This window comes from Oncorhynchus tshawytscha, unplaced genomic scaffold (assembly GCF_018296145.1).
Source record: "Oncorhynchus tshawytscha isolate Ot180627B unplaced genomic scaffold, Otsh_v2.0 Un_contig_14168_pilon_pilon, whole genome shotgun sequence".
Taxonomy (NCBI): Eukaryota; Metazoa; Chordata; class Actinopteri; order Salmoniformes; family Salmonidae; genus Oncorhynchus; species Oncorhynchus tshawytscha.
In genome coordinates, this window is record NW_024609266.1 from 60,081 (window position 1) to 85,177 (window position 25,097).

General features: G+C 46.9%; 1 protein-coding gene and 1 long non-coding RNA gene across 3 annotated transcripts in view; both read left to right on the forward strand.

The window, feature by feature from the left end:
• LOC112240480 (UTP--glucose-1-phosphate uridylyltransferase) overlaps positions 1-25,097 on the forward strand; it is a 66,874-nt gene that overhangs the window by 30,080 nt on the left and 11,697 nt on the right. For both annotated transcript variants that reach the window (XM_042314705.1, XM_042314704.1), the window contains exons 4-8: positions 5,382-5,567; positions 8,910-9,043; positions 15,800-15,956; positions 18,047-18,187; positions 18,824-19,021. In XM_042314705.1, coding sequence (XP_042170639.1) covers positions 5,382-5,567; positions 8,910-9,043; positions 15,800-15,956; positions 18,047-18,187; positions 18,824-19,021 — 816 coding nt within the window. The remainder of the gene's footprint in view (positions 1-5,381; positions 5,568-8,909; positions 9,044-15,799; positions 15,957-18,046; positions 18,188-18,823; positions 19,022-25,097) is intronic.
• LOC121844516 lies at positions 15,334-15,548 on the forward strand. Its single transcript, XR_006082021.1, has 2 exons — positions 15,334-15,419; positions 15,502-15,548. It is a non-coding gene; the product is annotated as an uncharacterized LOC121844516 (long non-coding RNA).

Genomic DNA, 25,097 nt, shown 5'->3' on the forward strand with positions numbered 1-25,097 from the left:
ACCACAGGGTTGCCATGTCTCTAGGGATGTTCTTTGAAGTCCATTCTCTCAGCTGTGTGCGTCAGTTGTACTACTGAGTATTCTGATCCAGCATCAACACTCAACACACAGGCTTGCATCCCAAAGGGAACCCTAATTCACTATATAGTGGACTCTGGTCAAAAGCAGTGCACTATATAGGGAATAGGGTGCCATTTTGGAATGCACACACAGCTTGGAATGCACACACAGGGGGGGTGGTCTGGGTTCCAAATGCACGTCCCAAATGGCACGTGCAGGGTAGCCTAGTGGTTAGAGCGTTGGGCTAGTAACCGGAAGTTCAAATCCCCGAGCTGACAAGGTACAAATCTGTCGCTCTGCCCCTGAACAGGCAGTTAACCCACTGTTCCTAGGCCGTCATTGAAAATAAGAATTTGTTCTTAATTGACTTGCCTAGTTAAATAAAGGTAAAATAAAAAATAAATTATAGCACACTTTCCTTGAGACTTTACCTTGAACTCAGTCACAGTTGGGAAGGGATGGAGAATGAAGGAAAGGAAAGTGAAGGAATCCAAGATGTGTGTGTGTGGAGAACTTCTGAGGAGACACTGTAGTTTGGTTTCAGTGTGTTCTCTCTGTCTGGATGCCTCTGTATCCTCTCTGATGTCTTGTTGCTGTTCTGATAGAACCCCGGCTGTTGGGAAAAAGACTGAGTCACTATCTGGAAGCAGAGTTTACGTTGCGTAGAGAGGGAGAGGAGGCTAAGTGCTATGGATGACCTGATGCTAAATTGGGCCTAGCTAGCGCACACTAACATATACACACACACACACACTGTCACATACACACTGTCACATACACTGTCACATACACACACTGTCACACACACACACACACTGTCACACACACACAACACAAATCCCAGGTTGTTTCCCCCTCAGTAGCAGACCCTCACTGCTGGGCCTTCTCATTTATTAGAGAGAGAGAATCACACTTACACTCACTCCTCTCAAACAGAGTCCATCTTATGGGAGAGGTAGAGGGAGGAGGGGGGAAGGGAAAGAGGTAGAGGGGGAGGGGAAGGAGAGGGGGAGGGGAAGGAGAGGTAGAGGTGGGAGAATTATTTTAAATATTTCACACCGGATAGCTGCAGTGAAATGCATTGTTTTACATGGCCATCAATAGTAGTATGGCTCCCCTGGAGCAATTTAGGAAAAAGCACCAGAAAAGCACATCAAAAAATGACACGTAACAAATCACACAAAGACATGAGGGGGAACAGAGGAATAAATACATGTAGTGTGATTGGGGAATGAAAACCAGGTGTGCAGGGAACAAGACAAAACAAATGGATACATGAAAAATGGAGTGGCGATGGCTAGAAAGCCGGTGACGTCGACCGCTGAACACCGCCCCAACAAGGAGAGGAGCCGACTTCAGCGGAAGTCGTGACGCAAACTTCATCTGAAAGTTTCAATATTGATTATTTTAAACCCAATAACATGTTTTAGAACTGTAATCTTAGTAAGAAATATTCTAACATGATTGCCATTGCTAGCTAGATAGCTAGCTAAAACGATTGCCTAGCAACAAACATCATAAGTAGATTTGTAAGAAGATATGAGAAGTTTGTAAAAACTAGATAAACAAAAAATACATTTTGTAAAACAAAAATACATTGTAGAAACTATAAAGACACTGTCACGACCGTCCGAAGAAATGGACCAAAGCACAGCGTAGTGAGCGTACATTACTTTATTTCTAATGTCGCCAACAATAAACAATACCAACCGACCGTGACGCTTAAGAGGGCTATAGTGCCACTAACAAAGTCAACTTCCCACAAATAACAAAGGGAAAAAGGCTGCCTAAGTATGATTCCCAATCAGAGACAACGATAGACAGCTGTCCCTGATAGAGAACCATACCCGGCCAAAACATAGAAGTACAAAAACATAGAAAACAAAACATAGAATGCCCATCCAAATCACACCCTGACCAAACCAAAATAGAGACATAAAAAGGCTCTCTAAGGTCCGGGCGTGACAGACACCAGCCTAGGAGATGTTGTGGCAGGACTTGAAACAAGCAGTTCAGGCTTAAAAACCCACAAATGTTGCAGAGTTAAACCAGTTCTGAATACAAGAGTGGGCCAAAATTCCTCCACAGCGGTGTGAGAGACTGATTAACAACTACAGGAAGCATTTGGTTTCAGTCATTGGCGCTAATGGTGGCACAACCAGTTATTGAGTGTAAGGGGGAAATTACGTTTTCACACAGGAATTGGGGTTTGCATAACTTTGTTTAACTAAATTAAATATTTGTAAACTCAGGTTCCCTTTATCTAATATTAGGTTTTGGTTGAAGATCTGATAACATTCAGTATCAAAACTGTGCAAAAATAAAGAAAATCAGAAACGTGGAAAATAACTTTTCACGGCACTGTGGGCCGAGGCTACAGTATTCTGCCCATATGAACACGTTTATTTTAGGCCGTAATTAAATCTGTAAGCTACATGTACAGTATTCTGCCCATATGAATGAATATGGGATTGAATGAAAATCAGTAAACATACACATTTAATAACAGACTCATGAACACGATCACGCACTAGTCTACAGCTGGCTTCACAGCTTCCCCTGTGCTTCACAGCTTCCCCGAGGCTTCACAGCTTCCCCTGTGCTTCACAGCTTCCCCGAGGCTTCATAGCTTCCCCGGTGCTTCATAGCTTCCCCGAGGCTTTACAGCTTCCCCGGTGCTTCACAGCTTCCCCGGGGCTTCATAGCTTCCCCGGTGCTTCATAGCTTCCCCGGTGCTTCATAGCTTCCCGGGGCTTCATAGCTTCCCCGGTGCTTCACAGCTTCCCCGGGAAACTCAACGTATTGTCGCCACACGCGGACCAAAGAGCAGTGGAGGAAGGAGTTCGCTTTTGCTGCAGTGTTCACGTTAAAATATTACGTGTTGCAGCGGTGCTTCACACACACACACACACACACACACACACACACACACACACACACACACACACACACACACACACACACACACACACACACACACACACACACACACACACACACACACACACACATTCTCTCTCTTACACACACACACACACCACATTCTCTCTCTTACACATACACACACACACATTCTCTCTTACACATAAGATGAGCTTTAGGATACAGAGGAGAGCGGGGAACAGGTGATTGTTTTATTGTTGTTTTGGTATAGCTATCCTCAGTGAGTGAAGGGATGCTAGAACGAGGAGATCCCCCTCTGTCTTTGCATGTTAAGGGCCAGTATATGGGCTGAATGTCACCTCCCCCTCTGTCTTTGCTAGTTAAGGGCCAGTCTATGGGCTGAATGTCACCTCCTCCTCTGTCTTTGCTAGTTAAGTTAAGGGCCAGTCTATGGGCTGAATGTCACCTCGCCCTCTGTCTTTGCTAGTTAAGTTAAGGGCCAGTCTATGGGCTGAATGTCACCTCCCCCTCTGTCTTTGCTAGTTAAGTTAAGGGCCAGTCTATGGGCTGAATTCTCCTTCTGAAATTAGAACGATGCTATCTACCTGTGGAATCGTGATTTGTCCAGAAGGATTTGCTGGTCTTTAGCTATTGGTGGCCACAGTATAAAGACTGACCTACAGTACCATTTCTGCCCACCAGAGATTAGGTTAGAGCAGCTCCAGCCAACCATATACAGTATCTCCATAATATGTTTTTTCAGGCTGTGTCCAGTGTATTGGTCTGTATCCAGTGTATTGGGCTGTATCCAGTGTGTGTTGGGCTGTATCCAGTGTGTGTTGGGCTGTATCCAGTGTATTGGTCTGTATCCAGTGTATTGGGCTGTATCCAGTGTGTGTTGGGCTGTATCCAGTGTGTGTTGGGCTGTATCCAGTGTGTTGGGCTGTATCCAGTGTGTTGGGCTGTATCCAGTGTGTTTGGGCTGTATCCAGTGTGTGTTGGGCTGTATCCAGTGTGTGTTGGGCTGTATCCAGTGTGTTGGGCTGTATCCAGTATGTTTGGCTGTATCCAGTGTGTGTTGGGCTGTATCCAGTGTGTGTTGGGCTGTATCCAGTGTGTGTTGGGCTGTATCCAGTGTGTGTTGGGCTGTATCCAGTGTGTTGGGCTGTATCCAGTGTGTTGGGCTGTATCCAGTGGGCTGTGTTGGGCTGTATCCAGTGTGTATTGGGCTGTATCCAGTGTGTGTTGGGCTGTATCCAGTGTGTGTTGGGCTGTATCCAGTGTGTGTTGGGCTGTATCCAGTGTGTTGGGCTGTATCCAGTGTGTATTGGGCTGTATCCAGTATGTTTGGCTGTATCCAGTGTGTGTTGGGCTGTATCCAGTGTGTGTTGGGCTGTATCCAGTGTGTGTTGGGCTGTATCCAGTGTGTGTTGGGCTGGCTGTATCCAGTGTGTGTTGGGCTGTATCCAGTGTGTGTTGGGCTGTATCCAGTGTGTGTTGGGCTGTATCCAGTGTGTGTTGGGCTGTATCCAGTGTGTGTTGGGCTGTATCCAGTGTGTGTTGGGCTGTATCCAGTGTATTGGGCTGTATCCAGTGTGTGTTGGGCTGTATCCAGTGTGTGTTGGGCTGTATCCAGTGTGTGTTGGGCTGTATCCAGTGTGTATTGGGCTGTATCCAGTGTGTATTGGGCTGTATCCAGTGTATTGGGCTGTATCCAGTGTGGGTGTTGGGCTGTGTCCAGTGTGTGTTGGGCTGTGTCCAGTGTGTGTTGGGCTGTATCCAGTGTGTGTTGGGCTGTGTCCAGTGTGTTGGGCTGTATCCAGTGTGTGTTGGGCTGTATCTAGTGTGTGTAGGCCTCATATCCAGGCTCTGATGTCTCAAAGCAATGAGCAGGACATGAGTCATCACCTCACAGGATGAGCCATGACCCTATGACACTTCAGTTACTTAGGGTCAATCACACATGCAACACACACACATACTATTGTGCTCATTCACACACACACACACACACACACACACACACACACACACACACACACACACACACACACACACACACACACACACACACACACACACACACAGGACATCTGTTTCAGATTTGATGTCCTGGGTGCTCCTTCTCATTGTGTATAGTTGTGAACCTCCAGCTATCCGTTTGAGATTTCAGACCTTATTGATTCAAGCTGAATGCAGGGCCCTGGGTGTGTTACAGTCCTGTCAAAGATTACACTCTTTCCTTTGTCTTCAGAAATGAACACAAAAAATGTTCTGTGGTTTTATTTCTTCCCTAGTCCTTTTTCAGTCCTTTTTCAGTCCCTGAGTCTCCATAGATTAAATATCAAGATAAGATCCCCCTCCGCCCACATCAGAAGTGTTACAACATACAATACCAAAGGGAACATATTAAATGTCTCTCCTCTGTCTCTCCACAGATCCAGCCCTATGATAAGATAGCAGCGCTGCCCCTGCCGGACAGCCTGGCAGACAGTCTCAACAAGCTGGTGGTCGTCAAGTTGAATGGAGGCCTGGGGACCAGCATGGGCTGTAAAGGCCCCAAGAGCCTCATCAGCGTCCGCAACGAGAACACTTTCCTGGACCTCACCGTGCAGCAGATAGAGGTACCTGTCGTCAATATGTTGTTAGAATGTCATCAGCAGTCATAGACATGTCATGAGCAGTCATAGACATGTCATAAGCAGCCATAGACATGTCATAAGCAGTCATAAACATGTCATGAGCAGTCATAGACATGTCATAAGCAGTCATAAATATGTCATAAGCAGTCATATACATGTCATAAGCAGTCATAAATATGTCATAAGCAGTCATAAACATGTCATAAGCAGTCATAGACATGTCATGAGCAGTCATGGGCATATCTGGCTTCTGAGGCACTGCATCTCAGCGGTCTGAGGCACTGCATCTCAGCGGTCTGAGGCACTGCATCGCAGCGGTCTGAGGCACTGCATCTCAGCGGTCTGAGGCACTGCATCTCAGCGGTCTGAGGCACTGCATCTCAGCGGTCTGAGGCACTGCATCTCAGCGGTCTGAGGCACTGCATCTCAGCGGTCTGAGGCACTGCATCTCAACAGTCTGAGGCACTGCATCTCAACGGTCTGAGGCACTGCATCTCAACAGTCTGAGGCACTGCATCTCAACGGTCTGAGGCACTGCATCTCAGCGGTCTGAGGCACTCCATCTCAGCAGTCTGAGGCACTGCATCTCAGCGGTCTGAGGCACTGCATCTCAGCGCACTCCATCTCAGCGGTCTGAGGTACTCCATCTCAGCGGTCTGAGGCACTGCATCTCAGCGGTCTGAGGCACTCCATCTCAGCAGTCTGAGGCACTCCATCTCAGCGGTCTGAGGCACTGCATCTCAGCGGTCTGAGGTACTCCATCTCAGCGGTCTGAGGCACTGCATCTCAACAGTCTGAGGCACTCCATCTCAACAGTCTGAGGCACTGCATCTCAACAGTCTGAGGCACTCCATCTCAACAGTCTGAGGCACTGCATCTCAACAGTCTGAGGCACTGCATCTCAGCGCACTGCGTCTCAGCGGTCTAAGGCACTGCATCTCAGCGCACTGCGTCTGAGCGGTCTAAGGCACTGCATCTCAGCGCACTGAGGCACTGCATCTTAGTGCTTGAGGCGTCCCTAATGACTCTGGTTCGATTCCAGGCTGCATCACGACCGGCCTTGATTGGGAGTTCCATAGGTCGGTGCACAATTGGCCCAGCGTCGTCCGGGTTTGGCCGGGGTAGGCCGTCATTGTAAAAATAATTTGTTCTTGACTGACTTGCCTAGTTAAATAAAGGTTAAAAATGACATAAGAGTTGTCATAACTGTCATTATATCATTATAACTCATAATGACTTGTTATAACAGATATGTGCCACAAGAGTGTTGTACGCGTGACATAAGAGACATCATAAGAATTGTATAGTGGTTACATTTCATCAACCCTCAGCCTCATTTCTGAAAACGTACCAAACCAAGAGACTGGGCTGTCGGTGGGCTGAAGCAAGGACTCCAGATTATGACTTTAATGAGGGAGAGACGACACACACACACACACACACACACACACACACACACACACACACACACACACACAGAGAGAGAGAGAACCTTTACTCAGGGGAGAGGGCAGAGGTGGGAGTTGGTGAACATTAATGTGAGTTGGTATCCATTTTCTCCCTAAATGGCCTGATTCACAGTGGAGGTAATATGCCTATATCTGGAGGGTAAAATGACTGTCCCAGAACCACTGGGATGTGAGACAGACACAGGACACAGTGTGTGGAGGTGGGGAGAGTGTTCATGATGTGGATGTTGATGAAGGCAACCCCCCCACACCTCTCTGATTCAGAGCGGGTTGGGATACATGTGGAAGACATATTTCAGTTCAATGCTTTCAGTTGTTTCCTTTGCTTGCAGCCGTTACACAACACACACACACACACACACACACACACACACACACACACAGACAACTACACACAAGTCCGCAAACAAATACCGCCTCTCTCTTGCTCTGACACACACACACCTCTCAGTTCCAGCACACTGCGCTCTCTGTCCCCCCTCTGCCTGGCCAAACCCACAGACCTGCCCCATAGAATAACAGCTCTCCTTTCAGTCAGCCTGCCTGAAGACATTAGAGAGCTTTACACAGACCCTCAGCTGATCTTATAATATACTAAATATAATGATCATGATGTTTAATCAACTTGAGAGATACATAATACAACATTTATAATGAGAGAGAGAGAATGTGCTTGTAATTTGGAGAGAGGGTGAGGGAGAGAAGGGCTGTTTTCTTAATCCACAGGACCTCTTTATCCCTCCTCTCTAGCCTGCTGACCTTTCAACTCTGTCCTGGGGTCCTCTGAGGAAATGGGAGTTCATAACTTCCCAAAATTCATAAAACAAAACTTAAAATGGTTGCACTAAATCTAAACAAACATCCTACAGTGGAATAGATCCTGTTATGCCAGTCAGACAGTGTGTGATTTCCTGATAGTTACGTTGTTTGTGTCATATTCTGGTAGTTACATTGGTTGGTAGTGGAGCTGAACTTAACACGACCCACCCACCTCTCCTAGGACAGTCCCACCCTTAATGACCTCATAAAGCCGAGACGAACCTGGACCAGCCTGGTCGCTTCATAAACTCCACCACACACCCACACAGTTTTTTTTACGGTTTACCGTAACAACCCCTCCCTCGTTAAAGTCTGGACTCTGGAGTCTTCGGGCTTGTTCAGCATTGCAGCCGACTGGGCAGCCAGACTGCCGACTAACTGAGCTACAAATCATCTTGCATCATAAATAACTACTCATTATGATTTGTCAATCAGTCAGTCACAATGCATCTCGGATTTGATGCTCTCCAACACTGCCATTGCATTAGCTCCAAACAGCCTGTCACTTGGTTTGCTGTGGCCAATATGCCGGCCAAGCACTCCTTTCACCTGTTCTCAATCCAATATGGCCGCCAAGCACTCCTTTCACCTGTTCTCAATCCAATATGGCCGCCAAGCACTCCTTTCACCTGTTCTCAATCCAATATGGCCGCCAAGCACTCCTTTCACCTGTTCTCAATCAAATGGCCAAGCACTCCTTTCACCTGTTCTCAATCCAATAAGCACTCCTTTCACCTGTTCTCAATCCAATATGGCCGCACTCCTTTCAAGCACTCCTTTCACCTGTTCTCTCAAATCCAAGCACTCCTTTCACCTGTTCTCAATCGGCCAAGCACTCCTTTCACCTGTTCTCAATCCAATATGGCCGCCAAGCACTCCTTTCACCTGTTCTCAATCCAATATGCCCGCCAAGCACTCCTTTCACCTGTTCTCAATCCAAAATGGCCGCCAAGCACTCCTTTCACCTGTTCTCAATCCAATATGGCTACCAAGCACTCCTTTCACCTGTTCTCAATCCAATATCTTTTTCCCTCAGCACTTGAACAAGAAGTACAACACAGACGTTCCTCTGGTCCTGATGAACTCCTTCAACACCGATGAAGACACCAAGAAGATCCTTCAGAAATACACACACCACCGTGTCAAGATACACACCTTCAACCAGAGCAGGTAACACACGCACCACAGTATGTCTCATATCTTGCTTGATCAGAATATATGAGACATACTGGACATAAAACTGGAAATCCTGTCTGTAGCGGTAATGAATGGACTCTAAAGACTCAAAGGAAAAATCCACCCAAAACCACTAATTCCTTTCATTTACAGTGTTAAATAACACTAATATGTGAGTATGTGTGAGAAAAGTAGCTAAACTTGTGAGTATTTAAATATTTAATTTTGCCGTTATAATAAGGTTGGTAGCAACATGGAAAATCATTGTGGAAATCTGTTGCAGTTCAAATCAACTACAAAGTCCACAATGCAACGCTCTCTCTATGGGCTGGCTGGCTAGCTAGCAAGGAAATTTAGCTACACACAATAATACCAAAGATAATATCAGCATGTAAAGTAGATAGTTAGCTGTAAAATTGCCTAAATAAACAGCACTATCAATTGTGACCCATCACCTGGAATCAGTCCTATGTAGCAACATTTTCCTTTTTTTATTTTTATTTACATTGGATAAAAGTAGAGACTGGGCTAGAAAATGGTATATCATACTACTACCAATACAGACATTGTCATTGCTGTAGTATGAATCTGCAGGTAGCTAAAGCTAACCAACTAGGTTCAATGTTAGGCTAGCTAACATTAGGCTATAACTAGCAATGCAAATGGATTTCTGATTCAAATAATATTACTGCATTAGATTATACACGTAACGTTAGATAGCGAGCCAGCATGCTAACGTTCACTAGCTAGCAAACAGTACACTTTAACTTGCAATGAAAACAACTTTCTGACTAAAAGTTAGAAACTTTGAATATCTGAAATTGTCGCTAAACTCTTAACGGTATACACTAAGGAACGCTTCACGGCAGACCGGAACCATTTAACTCAGTTTTGTTTGTAGCTACATCTTGTTTGTCAGCGTTGTGTCAAGTCACTCCGGTTCACACAGACCGGGGTGTATGCAGAAACTGATCTGTCGATAGCGCCTGCTAAAGTCAGGACATTAAAGAGAAAAGTAGCTAAACTTTTATAGTTCTCCATGGCTAACATTGTATCTTTCAAAAACGCTACAGTAGAAAGGACTATCAACATATACAGTATTGAGCAGCTCACGTTATAGACAGAAGTATGCTATATGGCAGACCAATCCAAACTCATCTCCTGGCATGTCCAGCCCATTCATTATGTCAGCCAATCATGGCTGCCAGTTAGGTTCCTGTCTTTTTCTGTGGCTAAACCAACTAGGCTCATAATTTAACAATTTTATTCATATTTACAGATGGAATACAAGTTTGTTATGAATGCAAATCAAATCAAATCAAATTTATTTATATAGCCCTTCGTACATCAGCTGATATATCAAAGTGCTGTACAGAAACCCAGCCTAAAACACCAAACAGCAAGCAATGCAGGTGTAGAAGCACGGTGGCTAGGAAAAACTCCCTAGAAAGGCCAAAACCTAGGAAGAAACCTAGAGAGGAACCAGGCTATGTGGGGTGGCCAGTCCTCTTCTGGCTGTGCCGGGTGGAGATTATAACAGAACATGGCCAAGATGTTCAAATGTTCATAAATGACCAGCATGGTCAAATAATAATAATCACAGGCAGAACAGTTGAAACTGGAGCAGCAGCACGGCCAGGTGGACTGGGGACAGCAAGGAGTCATCATGTCAGGTAGTCCTGAGGCATGGTCCTAGGGCTCAGGTCCTCCGAGAGAGAGAAAGAAAGAGAGAAAGAGAGAATTAGAGAGGGCATACTTAAATTCACACAGGACACCGGATAAGACAGGAGAAATACTCCAGATATAACAGACTGATCCTAGCCCCCCGACACATAAACTACTGCAGCATAAATACTGGAGGCTGAGACCGGAGGGGTCAGGAGACACTGTGGCCCCATCCGAGGACACCCCCGGACAAGGCTAAACAGGAAGGATATAACCCCACCCACTTTGCCAAAGCACAGCCCCCACACCACTAGAGGGATATCTTCAACCACCAACTTACCATCCTGAGACAAGGCAGAGTATAGCCCACAAAGATCTACGCTACGGCACAACCCAAAGGGGGGTGCCAACCCAGACAGGAAGAAAACATCAGTGACTCAACCCACTCAAGTGACGCACCCCTCCTAGGAACGGTATGAAAGAGCCCCAGTAAGCCAGTGACTCAGCCCCTGTAATAGGGTTAGAATCCCAGTGGAAAGAGGGGAACCGGCCAGGCAGAGACAGCAAGGGCGGTTCGTTGCTCCAGAGCCTTTCCGTTCACCTTCCCACTCCTGGGCCAGACTACACTCAATCATATGACCCACTGAAGAGATGAGTCTTCAGTAAAGATTTAAAGGTTGAGACCGAGTTTGCGTCTCTTACATGGGTAGGCAGACCATTCCATAAAAATGGAGCTCTATAGGAGGAAGCCCTGCCTCCAGCTGTTTGCTTAGAAATTCTAGGGACAATTAGGAGGCCTGCGTCTTGTGACTGTAGCGTATGTGTAGGTATGTACGGCAGGACCAAATCAGAAAGATAGGTAGGAGCAAGCCCATGTAATGCTTTGTAGGTTAACAGTAAAACCTTGAAATCAGCCCTTGCCTTAACAGGCAGGAAGCCAGTGTAGCGAGGCTAGCACTGGAGTAATATGATCAAATGTTTTGGTTCTAGTCAGGATTCTAGCAGCCGTATTTAGCACTAACTGAAGTTTATTCAGTGCTTTATCCGGGTAGCTGGAAAGTAGAGCATTGCAGTAGTCTAACCTAGAAGTGACAAAAGCATGGATTAATTTTTCTGCATCATTGTTGGACAGAAAGCTTCTGATTTTTTGCAATGTTACGTAGATGGAAAAAAGCTGTCCTTGAAATGGTCTTGATATGTTCTTCAAAAGAGAGATCAGGGTCCAGAGTAACGCAAGAGGTCCTTCACAGTTTTATTTGAGACGACTGTACAACCATTAAGTGCACATGGAAGTTCACATGTTCCAGAAGGCATTTCTGCCATGCTACATCATTGGGCTCCACGGTGCATTCTGGGAAATTCCTGGACAAGGAGCGCTCTCCTTCAAGGAGGGAATGGGATTCTATTGGGCGCTAGCTCAAAAACCCAACTTTAGCACCAATTTCATTTCAACATTACAATACTTTTCAGAGATGTGAGATAATTCACTTGCTATCTGTAATATCATATAGCTTTAGAATCGTGACATTACGTACTTTTCAGGGAAATTGGCCAGTTTCTTGATATATACACTGACTTTGAAGGGATTGCGCTACAATTAGCTGAGAAACCGCGTGACGCAGCATGACGACGTGAATGTGATTTGTCACAGTCTGCTGGGTGGGGCGTTATATTTTCCTTTATTCATCTTCTTTCTATAGTATCTCAGGCAACAGCACCATGCAATGCACCCTGGGATAAAGAGGCAGACAAACAGGAAAAATGTGCTACATAGACCCTCTGTTAAATTACACATTTCTCGAGGTAGGAATATCCCAAAAATATAATCAAAGTCTTATTTGAGAGAAGACATTCTCCGGAGTTATGACATCGTCCAGTATTGAAATCTGACGTGTATGAGAGACGTTTTGGTGATCTAAAAGTCGTTTTCCTATTAACTTCCAGTGTAGTCAGAGCGACTTTATCACAGTGCTACGTCATAGCGGCCGGAGTGCTGCCTGCTTCAACGCCAATAACTCAGATACACGTAAAAACAGGAATTGACCCGGAGAATCCATAGAACATCCCTCAGAGATGCACAAAGACAATATAACTTTCAACATGGGTGAACCTTTCCTTTTAAGCAGTGGACTGTCTGTTGAATTGGACTGTAGACTAAAAGGCTTGTAGTGTTAATATTTTATCAGCCTCCTCAAGGAGGGCTTTACCTCAGAAGCTCCTACGCCTTTGGAATACAATCAAACACAAAGTGAGGATCAAGCTGGAGTGTGTCAAAAAGCCTGGTCAGATGACAACTTAATTCTCTTTTAATGAGGCCCCTCTCCTCTCCTCTCCTCTCCTCTCCTCTCCTCTCCTCTCCTCTCCTCTCCTCTCCTCTCCTCTCCTCTCCTCTCTCTCCTCCCTCCTCTCCTCTCCTCCCCTCTCCTCTCCTCCCTCCTCTCCTCTCCTCTCCTCTCCTCTCCCTCTCCTCTCCTCTCCTCCTCTCCCTCCTCTCCTCTCCTCTCCTCTCCTCTCCTCTCCTCTCCCTCCTCTCCCTCTCCCTCCCCCTCCCTCCCCTCCCCTCCCCTCCCTCTCCTCTCCTCTCCTCTCCTCTCCCTCTCCTCCCTCCTCTCCTCCCCCCCTCTCCTCCCCTCCCCTTCTCTCTCCCCTCTCCCTCTCCTCCCCTCCCCCTCCTCCCCTCCCCCCTCCCCTTCTCTCTCCTCTGCTCTCCTTTCCTCTTCTCCAATGTTCCCCCTAAGCTGTTCCAGTGTGTGCAGCTCCCCTCGGACTGCCATGCAGAAGAAATATGAGCCCTCTAGAGTTTTCCCCTTTAGTTAACACTATCAATGTTTCCCTTTACTGTGGGAGTTAAGGTCGAATCACTGCAATATTACACACTTTCAATGCAACATACCGAAACTCAACTATGCAAGACTTAATATACAAAACAAAATATGCAAGAGATGTTGTTATAGGCAGAACGCATCAGAGTAGGATTCTGTTGCATTGACAGGCTGTACTCTACACAGACCAGTGAGCCATAACCCCTCACCCCCTAGCAAGACCATCCTCCCCTCTCATAGCCAGGGAGACAGATCTCAGGTCATCCTCCCCTCTCATAGCCAGGGAGACAGATCTCAGGTCATCCTCCCCTCTCATAGCCAGACAGACAGATCTCAGGTCATCCTCCCCTCTCATAGCCAGAGAGACAGATCTCAGGTCATCCTCCCCTCTCATAGCCAGACAGACAGATCTCAGGTCATCCTCCCCTCTCATAGCCAGACAGACAGATCTCAGGTCATCCTCCCCTCTCATAGCCAGACAGACAGATCTCAGGTCATCCACCCCTCTCATAGCCAGACAGACAGATCTCAGGTCATCCTCCCCTCTCATAGCCAGACAGACAGATCTCAGATCATCCTTCCCTCTCATGGCCAGACAGACAAACATATCTCAGGTAATTCTCCCCTCTCATGGCCAGACTGACAGATCTTAGGTCATCCTCCCCTCTCATGGCCAGACAGACAGACATATCTCAGGTAATCCTCCCCTCTCATGGCCAGACCGACATATCTTAAAGGTCATCCTCCCCTCAGGTCAGACATATCTCAGGTCATCCTCCCCTCTCATGGCCAGACAGACACAGGATCCTCCCCTCTCATGGCCATATCTCAGGTCATCCTCCCCTCTCATGGCCAGACAGACAGACAGATCCTCCCCTCTCAGACATATCTCAGGTAATCCTCCCCTCTCATGGCCAGACAGACAGACATATCTCAGGTCATCCTCCCCTCTCAGGACAGACAGCTCAGGTAATTCTCCCCTCTCATGGCCAGACAGACAAATCTCAGGTCATCTTCCCCTCTCATGGCCAGACAGACAGCTCAGGTAATTCTCCCCTCTCATGGCCAGACAGACAGCTCAGGTAATTCTCCCCTCTCATGGCCAGACAGACAGATCTTAGGTCATCCTCCCCTCTCATGGACAGACAGACAGACAGAGACAGACAGATCTCAGGTCATCCTCCCCTCTCATGACCAGACAGACAGACAGACAGACAGATCTCAGGTCATTCTCCCCTCTCATGGACAGACAGACAGACAGACAGACAGATCTCAGGTCATTCTCCCCTCTCATGGACAGACAGACTGACAGACAGACAGATCTCAGACCATCCTCAGCTCTGTAAGGAGACGTTAAACGTTCTCCTTCCTAATCTGCTCTTATCAGCTGATAAACGTTAAGTGATGACGGCTCCTTGATCTGTTCAGTTGGTCTTCCCGTCATTGACCCATTCCTAACAGGATTCACATCATTTAAAAGTAAAACATGAAACCTGGAAGTAGCCTACAACTGGGTTATTTAACTAAATTAATTCACCCTGTCTCTCCCCTCCTGCCCTCCTGCCCTCTGTCCCAGGTACCCCCGTATTAATAAAGAGTCCCTCCTGCCCTCTGTCCCAGGTACCCCCATATTAATAAAGAGTCCCTCCTGCCCTCTGTCCCAGGTAGAGTCCCTCCTGCCCTCTGTCCCGTATTAATAAAGAGTCCCTCTTGCCCTCAGTCCCAGGTACCCCCGTATTAATAAAGAGTCCCTCCTGCCCTCTGTCCCAGGTAGTCCCTCCTGCCCCTGTCCCAGGTATTAATAAAGAGTCCCTCTTGCCCTCTGTCCCAGGTACCCCCGTATTAATAAAGAGTCCCTCCTGCCCTCTGTCCCAGGTACCCCCGTATTAATAAAGAGTCCCTCTCTGTGTACCCCCGTATTAATAAAGAGTCCCCTGCCCTCTGTCCCAGGTACCCCTGTCCCAGGTATTAATAAAGAGTCCCTCTTGCCCTCTGTCCCAGGTACCCCCGTATTAATAAAGAGTCCCTCCTGCCCTCTGTCCCAGGTCCCCCGTATTAATAAAGAGTCCCTCTTGCCCTCTGTCCCAGGTACCCCGTATTAATAAAGAGTCCCTCCTGCCCTCTGTCCCAGGTACCCCTGTATTAATAAAGAGTCCCTCCTGCCCTCTGTCCCAGGTACCCCTGTATTAATAAAGAGTCCCTCCTGCCCTCTGTCCCAGGTACCCCCATATTAATAAAGAGTCCCTCCTGCCCTCTGTCCCAGGTACCCCCGTATTAATAAAGAGTCCCTCCTGCCTGTGGCCACAGACATTGGTATGACGGGTGAGAACGCTGATGTGTGGTACCCTCCTGGCCACGGGGACATCTACGCCAGCTTCTACAACTCTGGTCTGCTGGATCAGCTCATCACAGAGGGCAAGGTACACGCACGCACACACACACACACATATACACAGGAGGAGGCTGGTGGGAGGAGCTACAGGAGGACGAGCTCATTGTAATGGATGGAATGAAATGAATTGAGAGGTATCAAACATATGGAAACCACATGTTTTTGACACACACACACACACACACACACACACACACACACACACACACACACACACACACACACACACACACACACACACACACACACACACAGAGAGAGAGGCAAGGTTCTTTCAAAGTGCTTTCCTCACCATCTTAAATAAGCATGCCCCTTTCAAAAAATCTAGAACTAAGAACAGATATAGCCCTTGGTTCACTCCAGACCTGAATGCCCTTGACCAGCACAAAAACATCCTGTGGCGGACTGCAATAGCATCGAATAGTCCCCGCGATATGCAACTTTTCAGGGAAGTCAGGAACCAGTACACGCAGTCATTCAGGAAAGCAAAGGCTACTATTTCCAACAGAAATTTGTATCCTGTAGCTCCAACTCCAAAAAGTTCTGGGACACCAAAGTCCATGGAGAACAAGAGCACCTCCTCCCAGCTGCCCACTGCACTGAGGCTAGGTAACACGGTCACCACCGATAAATCCATGATATTCAAACATTTCAATAAGCATTTCTCAATGGCTGGCCATGCTTTCCTCCTGGCTACCCCAGCCCCAGCCAACAGCTCCGCCCCCCCGCAGCTACTTGCCCAAGCCTCCCCAGCTTCTCCTTCACCCAAATCCAGATAGCTGATGTTCTGAAAGAGCTGCAAAACCTGGACCCGTACAAATCAGCTGGCCTAGACAATCTGGACCCTCTCTTTCTAAAACTATCCGCCGCCATTGTCGCAACCCATATTACCAGCCTGTTCAACCTCTCTTTTGTATCGTACGAGATCCCTAAAGATTGGAAAGCAGCCGCGGTCATCCCCCTCTTCAAAAGGGGTGACACTCTAGACCTAAACTGTTATAGACCTATATCCATCCTGCCCTGCCTCTCTAAAGTCTTCGAAAGCCAAGTTAATAAACAGATCACTGACCATTTCGAATCCCACTGTACCTTCTCCACTGTGCAATCCGGTTTCTGAGCTGGTCATGGGTGCACCTCAGCCACGCTCAAGGTACTAAACGTTATCATAACCGCCATCGATAAAAGACAGTACTGTGCAGCCGTCTTCATCGTCCTGGCCAAGGCCTTCAACTCTGAAAATAGTTATTTTATTTATACAATTTGTAAATTATATGAAATAATTCAGCCAGCGCTGCTATTGATACTGTGTTTCTTCTCTTGTGTAAAATGTTAATTCCATCACGTTGTAAAACCACAGGGGAGAAAAGTCAAACAATTGAGTTCCAAGGCACCAATATACCACAGGAGGTTGGTGGCACATTAATCGGTGAGGAGGGGCTCGTGGTAATGGCTGGAGCAGAATCATTGGAACGGTATCAAATGGTTTCCATGGATTCCAGGTGTTTGGTGCCATTCCATCTGCTCCGTTCCGGTCGTTATTACGAGCCGTTCTCTCCTCAGCAGCATCCTGTGAAATATAGACTGAGTATACCAAACCTTAGGAACACTTTCCTAATATTGAGTTGCACCCCAGGAAGACTAGCTGCTTTCGCAACAGCTAATGGGGATCCTAATAAAATACCCCCCTCTTCAGGAGTACATCTTTGTGGATCCTGATAAAATACCCCCCCTCTTCAGGAGTACATCTTTGTGGATCCTAATAAAATACCCCCCTTCTTCAGGAGTACATCTTTGTGGATCCTAATAAAATACCCCCCTTCAGGAGTACATCTTCAGATCCTAATAAATTACATCTTTGTGGATCCTAATAAAATACCCCCCCCTCTTCAGGAGTACATCTTTGTGGATCCTAATAAAAATACCCCCCTCTTCAGGAGTACATCTTTGTGGATCCTAATAAAATACCAAAATACCCCCCCTCTTCAGGAGTACATCTTTGTGGATCCTAATAAAATACCCCCCTCTTCAGGAGTACATCTTTGTGGATCCTAATAAAATACCCCCTCTTCAGGAGTACATCTTTGTGGATCCTAATAAAATACCCCCCCCCCTCTTCAGGAGTACATCTTTGTGTCTAACATTGATAACCTGGGTGCTACGGTGGACCTGAACATCCTGCATCACCTGGTGAGCCAGCCCAATGGGAAACGCTGTGAGTTCATCATGGAGGTCACCGACAAGACCCGCGCTGACGTCAAGGTGGGTGGCAGGAGGAGGGAGGCGGCGGCCATGTTGTGGTCTCTGTTAGTGGTTTATTCTGTCTTCTTTATTCACCTCTCACTATTAACACTTTGTCATCATTTTATTCACACTTTATAAACAGTTGATTCAATTGTTGTTAATTCATTCAATTGTTTGTTTAATTCATTAATGTGGAATTGGTATATCTTTTTACTTTTAAAGTAATTATATATAGCCATTTATTTTTAAAGAATATAACGTATAAATAAATAAGGAGCTTTAGTTAAACTGTACTACCCCATCAGAACCCAAAATAACCTCTTTCTCTGTCTCTGTCTCTCTCTGTATTTCTCTGTCTCTCTCTGTCTCTCTCTGTCTTTCTCTCTCTCTCTGTCTCTCTCTGTCTTTCTCTCTCTATCTGTCTCTCTCTGTCTCTGTCTCTCTCTGTCTCTGTCTGTCTCTCTGTCTCTCTCTCTGTCTTTCTCTGTCTCCATGTCTCTGTCTCTGTGTCTCTGTCTCTCTCTGTCTGTCTCTTTCTCTGTCTTTCTCTCCTTCTCTGTCTCTGTCTCTCTGTGTTTCTGTCTCTGTCTCTCTCTCTGTCTCTGTCTCTCTCTGTCTCTCTGTCTCTCTCTGTCTCTGTCTCTGTCTCTCCAGGGCGGTACTCTTATTCAGTATGATAACAAGCTGCGTCTGCTGGAGATAGCCCAGGTCCCCAAGGCCCATGTAGATGAGTTCAAATCAGTCACCAAGTTTAAGATCTTCAACACCAACAACCTGTGGATCTCTCTGGGCGCCATCAAGAGGCTACAGGAGCAGAACGCCATGGACATGGAAATCATCGTTAACCCCAAGGTGAGAGGCCAGACGGGCAGGCATACACACACACACACACACATATACACACACACACACACACCGTGCAGGTTGTGCATAGGTCAACATACACACACACACACAAAACCCACTTAGCTCGGTACAGTTTGATGCTGTTTCGGTCAAGGCAGTCCAGCTCAGGTCAAACCAGCTGAATGTATATATTCTGTCTCAGAATGACTAATAGAATCGACTGAGCCCCTTATCCATATGTTGGATCCACCAAATGGTTAATAGTCCAAATCAAATCAAATTTTATTTGTCACATACACATGGTTAGCAGATGTTAATGCGAGTGTAGCGAAATGCTTGTGCTTCTAGTTCCGACAATGCAGTAATAACCAACGAGTAATCTAACCTAACAATTTCACAACTACTACCTTATACACACAAGTGTAATGGGATGAAGAATATGTACATACAAATATATGAATGAGTGATGGTACAGAACGACATAGGCAAGATGCAGTAGATGGTATCGAGTACAGTATATACATATGAGATGAGTAATGTAGGGTATGTAAACATTATATTAACTGGCATTGTTTAAAGTGGCTAGTGATACATTTATTATATAGATTTTTCCATTATTAATGTGGCTGGAGTTGAGTCAGTGTGTTGGCAGCAGCCACTCAATGTTAGTGGTGGCTGTTTAACAGTCTGATGGCCTTGAGATAGAAGCTGTTTTTCAGTCTCTCGGTCCCAGCTTTGATGCACCTGTACTGACCTCGCCTTCTGGATGATAACGGGGTGAACAGGCAGTAGCTCGGGTGGTTGTTGTCCTTGATGATCTTTTTGGCCTTCCTGTGACATCGGGTGCTGTAGGTGTCCTGGAGGGCAGGTAGTTTGCCCCCGGTGATGCGTTGTGCAGACCTCACTACCCTCTGGAGAGCCCTGTGGTTGTGGGCGGAGCAGTTGCCGTACCAGGCGGTGATACAGCCCGACAGGATACTCTCGATTGTGCATCTGTAAAAGTCTCATTTCAACAGCTGCCAATTTTGAATAAATCAACTGTAAACTTGTCAATGAGGAGGCAGAGAGACGTGGTGCACAATTCCTCTTCAGTTACACTCGACTCAAAAAACCTGCTCTGTTCCCACACCTCTCATCCCGTAAAGTAGGAACAAGTTAAGTATTTGGTCCCATATTCATAACACGCAATGACTACATCAAGCTTTGTGCCCAATAGAAATGAATGGTAAATAATGTATTGTGTCATTTTGGAGTCACTTTTATTGTAAATAAGAACATAATATGTTTTAAACAATTCTACATTAATGTGGATTCTACCATGATTACAGATAGTCCTGAATGAATCATGAATAATGATGAGTGAGAAAGTTACAGATGCACAAATATCACACCCTCCCAAAAATGCTAACCTCCACTGTTATTGTAATGGTGAGATGTTAGCATGTCTTGGGGGTATGCTAACCTCCCCTGTTATTGTAATGGTGAGGTGTTAGCATGTCTTAGGGTTATGCTAACCTCCCCTGATATTGTAAGGCTGAGATGTTAGCATGTCTTGGGGGTATGCTAACCTCCCCTGTTATTGTAATGGTGAGGTGTTAGCATGTCTTAGGGGTATGCTAACCTCACCTGATATTGTAAGGCTGAGATGTTAGCATGTCTTGGGGGTATGCTAACCTCCCCTGTTATTGTAATGGTGAGGTGTTAGCATGTCTTAGGGGTATGCTAACCTCCCCTGTTATTGTAAGGGCGAGATGTTAGCATGTCTTAGGGGTATGCTAACCTCCCCTGTTATTTTAAGGGTGGGATGTTAGCATGTCTTGGGAGGTATGCTAACCTCCCCTGTTATTGTAAGGGCGAGATGTTAGCATGTCTTGGGGGTATGCTAACCTCCCCTGTTATTGTAAGGCTGAGGTGTTAGCCTGTCTTGGGGGTATGCTAACCTCCTAGGGTAGCCTAGTGGTTAGAGAGTTGGACTAGTAACCGGAAGGTTGCAAGTTCAAATCCCCGAGCTGACAAGGTACAAATCTGTCGTTCTGCCCCTGAACAGGAGGTGTTAGCCTGTTTTGGGGGTGTGCTAACCTCCCCTGTTATTGTAAGGCTGAGATGTTAGCATCTTTAGTAAGACCTAAACAGTATTGTAAGGCTGAGTTAGCATGACAGCCCTCCTCAATAAATGATGTCCTACAGTCTCACTAAAGCCCAGAGGACAGCCCTCCTCCATAAATGATGTCCTACAGTCTCACTGAAAGCCCAGAGGACAGCCCTCCTCAATAAATGATGTCCTACAGTCTCACTAAAGCCCAGAGGACAGCCCTCCTCAATAAATGATGTCCTACAGTCTCACTAAAGCCCAGAGGACAGCCCTCCTCCATAAATGATGTCCTACAGTCTCACTAAAGCCCAGAGGACAGCCCTCCTCAATAAATGATGTCCTACAGTCTCACTAAAGCCCAGAGGACAGCCCTCCTCCATAAATGATGTCCTACAGTCTCACTAAAGCCCAGAGGACAACCCTCCTCTATAAATGATGCCCTACAGTCTCACTAAAGCCCAGAGGACAACCCTTCTCTATAAATGATGTCCTGCAGTCTCACTAAAGCCCAGAGGACAGCCCTTCTCTATAAATGATGCGCTGCAGTCTCACTAAAGCCCAGAGGACAACCCTTCTCTATAAATGATGTCCTACAGTCTCACTAAAGCCCAGAGGACAACCCTCCTCAATAAATGATGCCCTGCAGTCTCACTAAAGCCCAGAGGAGAACCCTTCTCTATAAATGATGTCCTGCAGTCTCACTGAAGCCCAGAGGAGAACCCTTCTCTATAAATGATGTCCTGCAGTCTCACTGAAGCCCACATTCTAAAATCTCTTTACTGCAGATAAAGAGTGTTTGTGTGGATGGGTGTGTCCTGAGTCTGCATGTGGGCAGGGGGGGGTTTGAGTCTGCATGTGGGCAGGGGTGGGGGAGGGGGGTGCAGTCTGCATGTGGGCGGGGGGGTGAGTCTGCATGTGGGCAGGGGTGGGGGAGGGGGTGTGAGTCTGGGGGGGTGAGTCTGCATGTGGGCAGGGGTGGGGGAGGGGGGTGTGAGTCTGCATGTGGGCAGGGGTGGGGGGGGGGTGAGTCTGCATGTGGGCAGGGGTGGGGGAGGGGGGTGTGAGTCTGCATGTGGGCAGGGGGGGGTGAGTCTGCATGTGGGCAGGGGGGGGTGGGGTGTGTGTGTGCATGGCTGTATTATCTAAGATTACACTTCTCATTCAAAGTGAATCGATTGAGTGCTCTACGATAAGGATGGCTGGTCGATGAATCACGATCAAATGATTCGTTGAGAGCCACGAGACAAAAGTACAAAGGTCTTTTAAAGCCAAGATACACTCCTTTAAACCTACATGACGAACAACAGATATATAGGATGGGTCACAAGGTTAAGATCTGTATGAAAGATATATATAATTCATAGCAGACAGTATCTGCTGTGTCAACAGTTTTCATTGTATAGACCAGTGTCTGGTCCTCCGACTCCAAACTGGAGCCATCTCTTCCTGGTACGGTATAGACCAGTGTCTGGTCCTCCGACTCCAAACTGGAACCATCTCTTCCTGGTACGGTATAGAACAGAAACATTAACTCATGCTCTGGAATGTTCTTTACAGAGTGGAGCTATCCTGAGACATTACAGAGTGGAGCTGCCCTGAGACATTACAGAGTGGCTCTGCCCTGAGACATTACAGAGTGGCTCTGCCCTGAGACATTACAGAGTGGCTCTGCCCTGAGACATTACAGAGTGGCTCTGCCCTGAGACATTACAGAGTGGCTCTGCCCTGAGACATTACAGAGTGGCTCTGCCCTGAGACATTACAGAGTGGCTCTGCCCTGAGAAATTACAGAGTGGAGCTGTCCTGAGACATTACAGAGTGGAGCTGTCCTGAGACATTACAGAGTGGAGCTGGCCTGAGACATTACAGAGTGGAGCTGGCCTGAGACATTACAGAGTGGAGCTGCCCTGAGACATTACAGAGTGGAGCTGCCCTGAGACATTACAGAGTGGAGCTGCCCTGAGACATTACAGAGTGGCTCTGCCCTGAGACATTACAGAGTGTCTCTGCCCTGAGACATTACAGAGTGGAGCTGCCCTGAAACATTACAGAGTGGCTCTGTCCTGAGACATTAAAGAGTGTCTCTGTCCTGAGACATTACAGAGTGGAGCTGCCCTGAAACATTACAGAGTGACTCTGTCCTGAGACATTAAAGAGTGTCTCTGTCCTGAGACATTACAGAGTGGCTCTGCCCTGAGACATTACAGAGTGGCTCTGCCCTGAGACATTACAGAGTGGCTCTGTCCTGAGACATTACAGAGTGGAGCTGCCCTGAGACATTACAGAGTGAGCTCTCCTGAGACATTACCTGCCCTGAGACATTACAGAGTGGAGCTGCCCTGAGACATTACAGAGTGACTCTGTCCTGAGACATTACAGAGTGGAGCTGCCCTGAGACATTACAGAGTGGCTCTGCCCTGAGACATTACAGAGTGGAGCTGCCCTGAGACATTACAGAGTGTCTCTGTCCTGAGACATTACAGAGTGGAGCTGCCCTGAAACATTACAGAGTGACTCTGTCCTGAGACATTACAGAGTGGAGCTGCCCTGAGACATTACAGAGTGGCTCTGCCCTGAGACATTACAGAGTGGCTCTGCCCTGAGACATTACAGAGTGGCTCTGCCCTGAGACATTACAGAGTGGAGCTGCCCTGAGAAATTACAGAGTGGAGCTGCCCTGAGACATTACAGAGTGGAGCTGCCCTGAGACATTACAGAGTGGAGCTACCCTGAGACATTACAGAGTGGCTCTGCCCTGAGACATTACAGAGTGGAGCTGCCCTGAGACATTACAGAGTGGAGCTGCCCTGAGACATTACAGAGTGGCTCTGCCCTGAGACATTACAGAGTGGAGCTGCCCTGAGACATTACAGAGTGGAGCTACCCTGAGACATTACAGAGTGGCTCTGCCCTGAGACATTACAGAGTGGAGCTGCCCTGAGACATTACAGAGTGGAGCTGCCCTGAGACATTACAGAGTGGCTGCCCTGAGACATTACAGAGTGGAGCTGCCCTGAGACATTACAGAGTGGAGCTGCCCTGAGACATTACAGAGTGGCTCTGCCCTGAGACATTACTGAGTGGAGCTGCCCTGAGACATTACAGAGTGGCTCTGCCCTGAGACATTACAGAGTGGAGCTGCCCTGAGACATTACTGAGTGGAGCTGCCCTGAGACATTACTGAGACTGCTACTTCTATTGGATATACAATGCCTTGGGAAAGTATTCAGATCCCTTGACTTTTTCCATATTTTGTTACGTTACAGCCTTATTCTAAAATGGATTAAATTATTGTTTTTTCATCATCAATCTACACACTGTACTCCATAATGACAAAGCAAAAACAGGGTTTTAGAAATTGAAATATCATATTTACATAAGTATTTACTTTACTCAGTACTTTGTTGAAGCAGTGATCACAGCCTCCAGTCTTCTTGGGTATGACGCTACAAGCTTGGCACACCTGTATTTGGGGAGTTTCTCCCATTCTTCTCGGCAAATCCTCTCAAGCTCTGTCAGGTTGGATGGGGAGCGTTGCTGCACAGCTATTTTTAGGTCTCTCCAGAGATGTTCAAGTCCGGGCTCTGGCTGGGCCACACACAAGGACATTTAGGACATTCAAGCCACTTCTGCTTTGTCTTAGCTGTGTGCTTAGGGTCATTGTCCTGTTAGAAGGTGAACCTTCGCCACAGTCTGAAGTCATGGGCACTCTGGAGCAGGATCAAGGATCTCTCTGTACTTTGCTCCGTTCATCTTTTCCTTGTTCCTGACTAGTCTCCCAGTCCCTGCCGCTGAAAAACATCCCCACAGCATGATGCTGCCACCACAATGCTTCACTGTAGGGAAGGTGCCAGGTTTCGTCCAGACGTGACGCTTGGCATTCATGCTAAAGAGTTCAATCTTGGTTTGATCAGACCAGAGAGTCTTGTTCCTCATGATCTGAAAGTCTTTAGGTGCCTTTTGGCAAACTCCAAGCGGGCTGTCATGTGC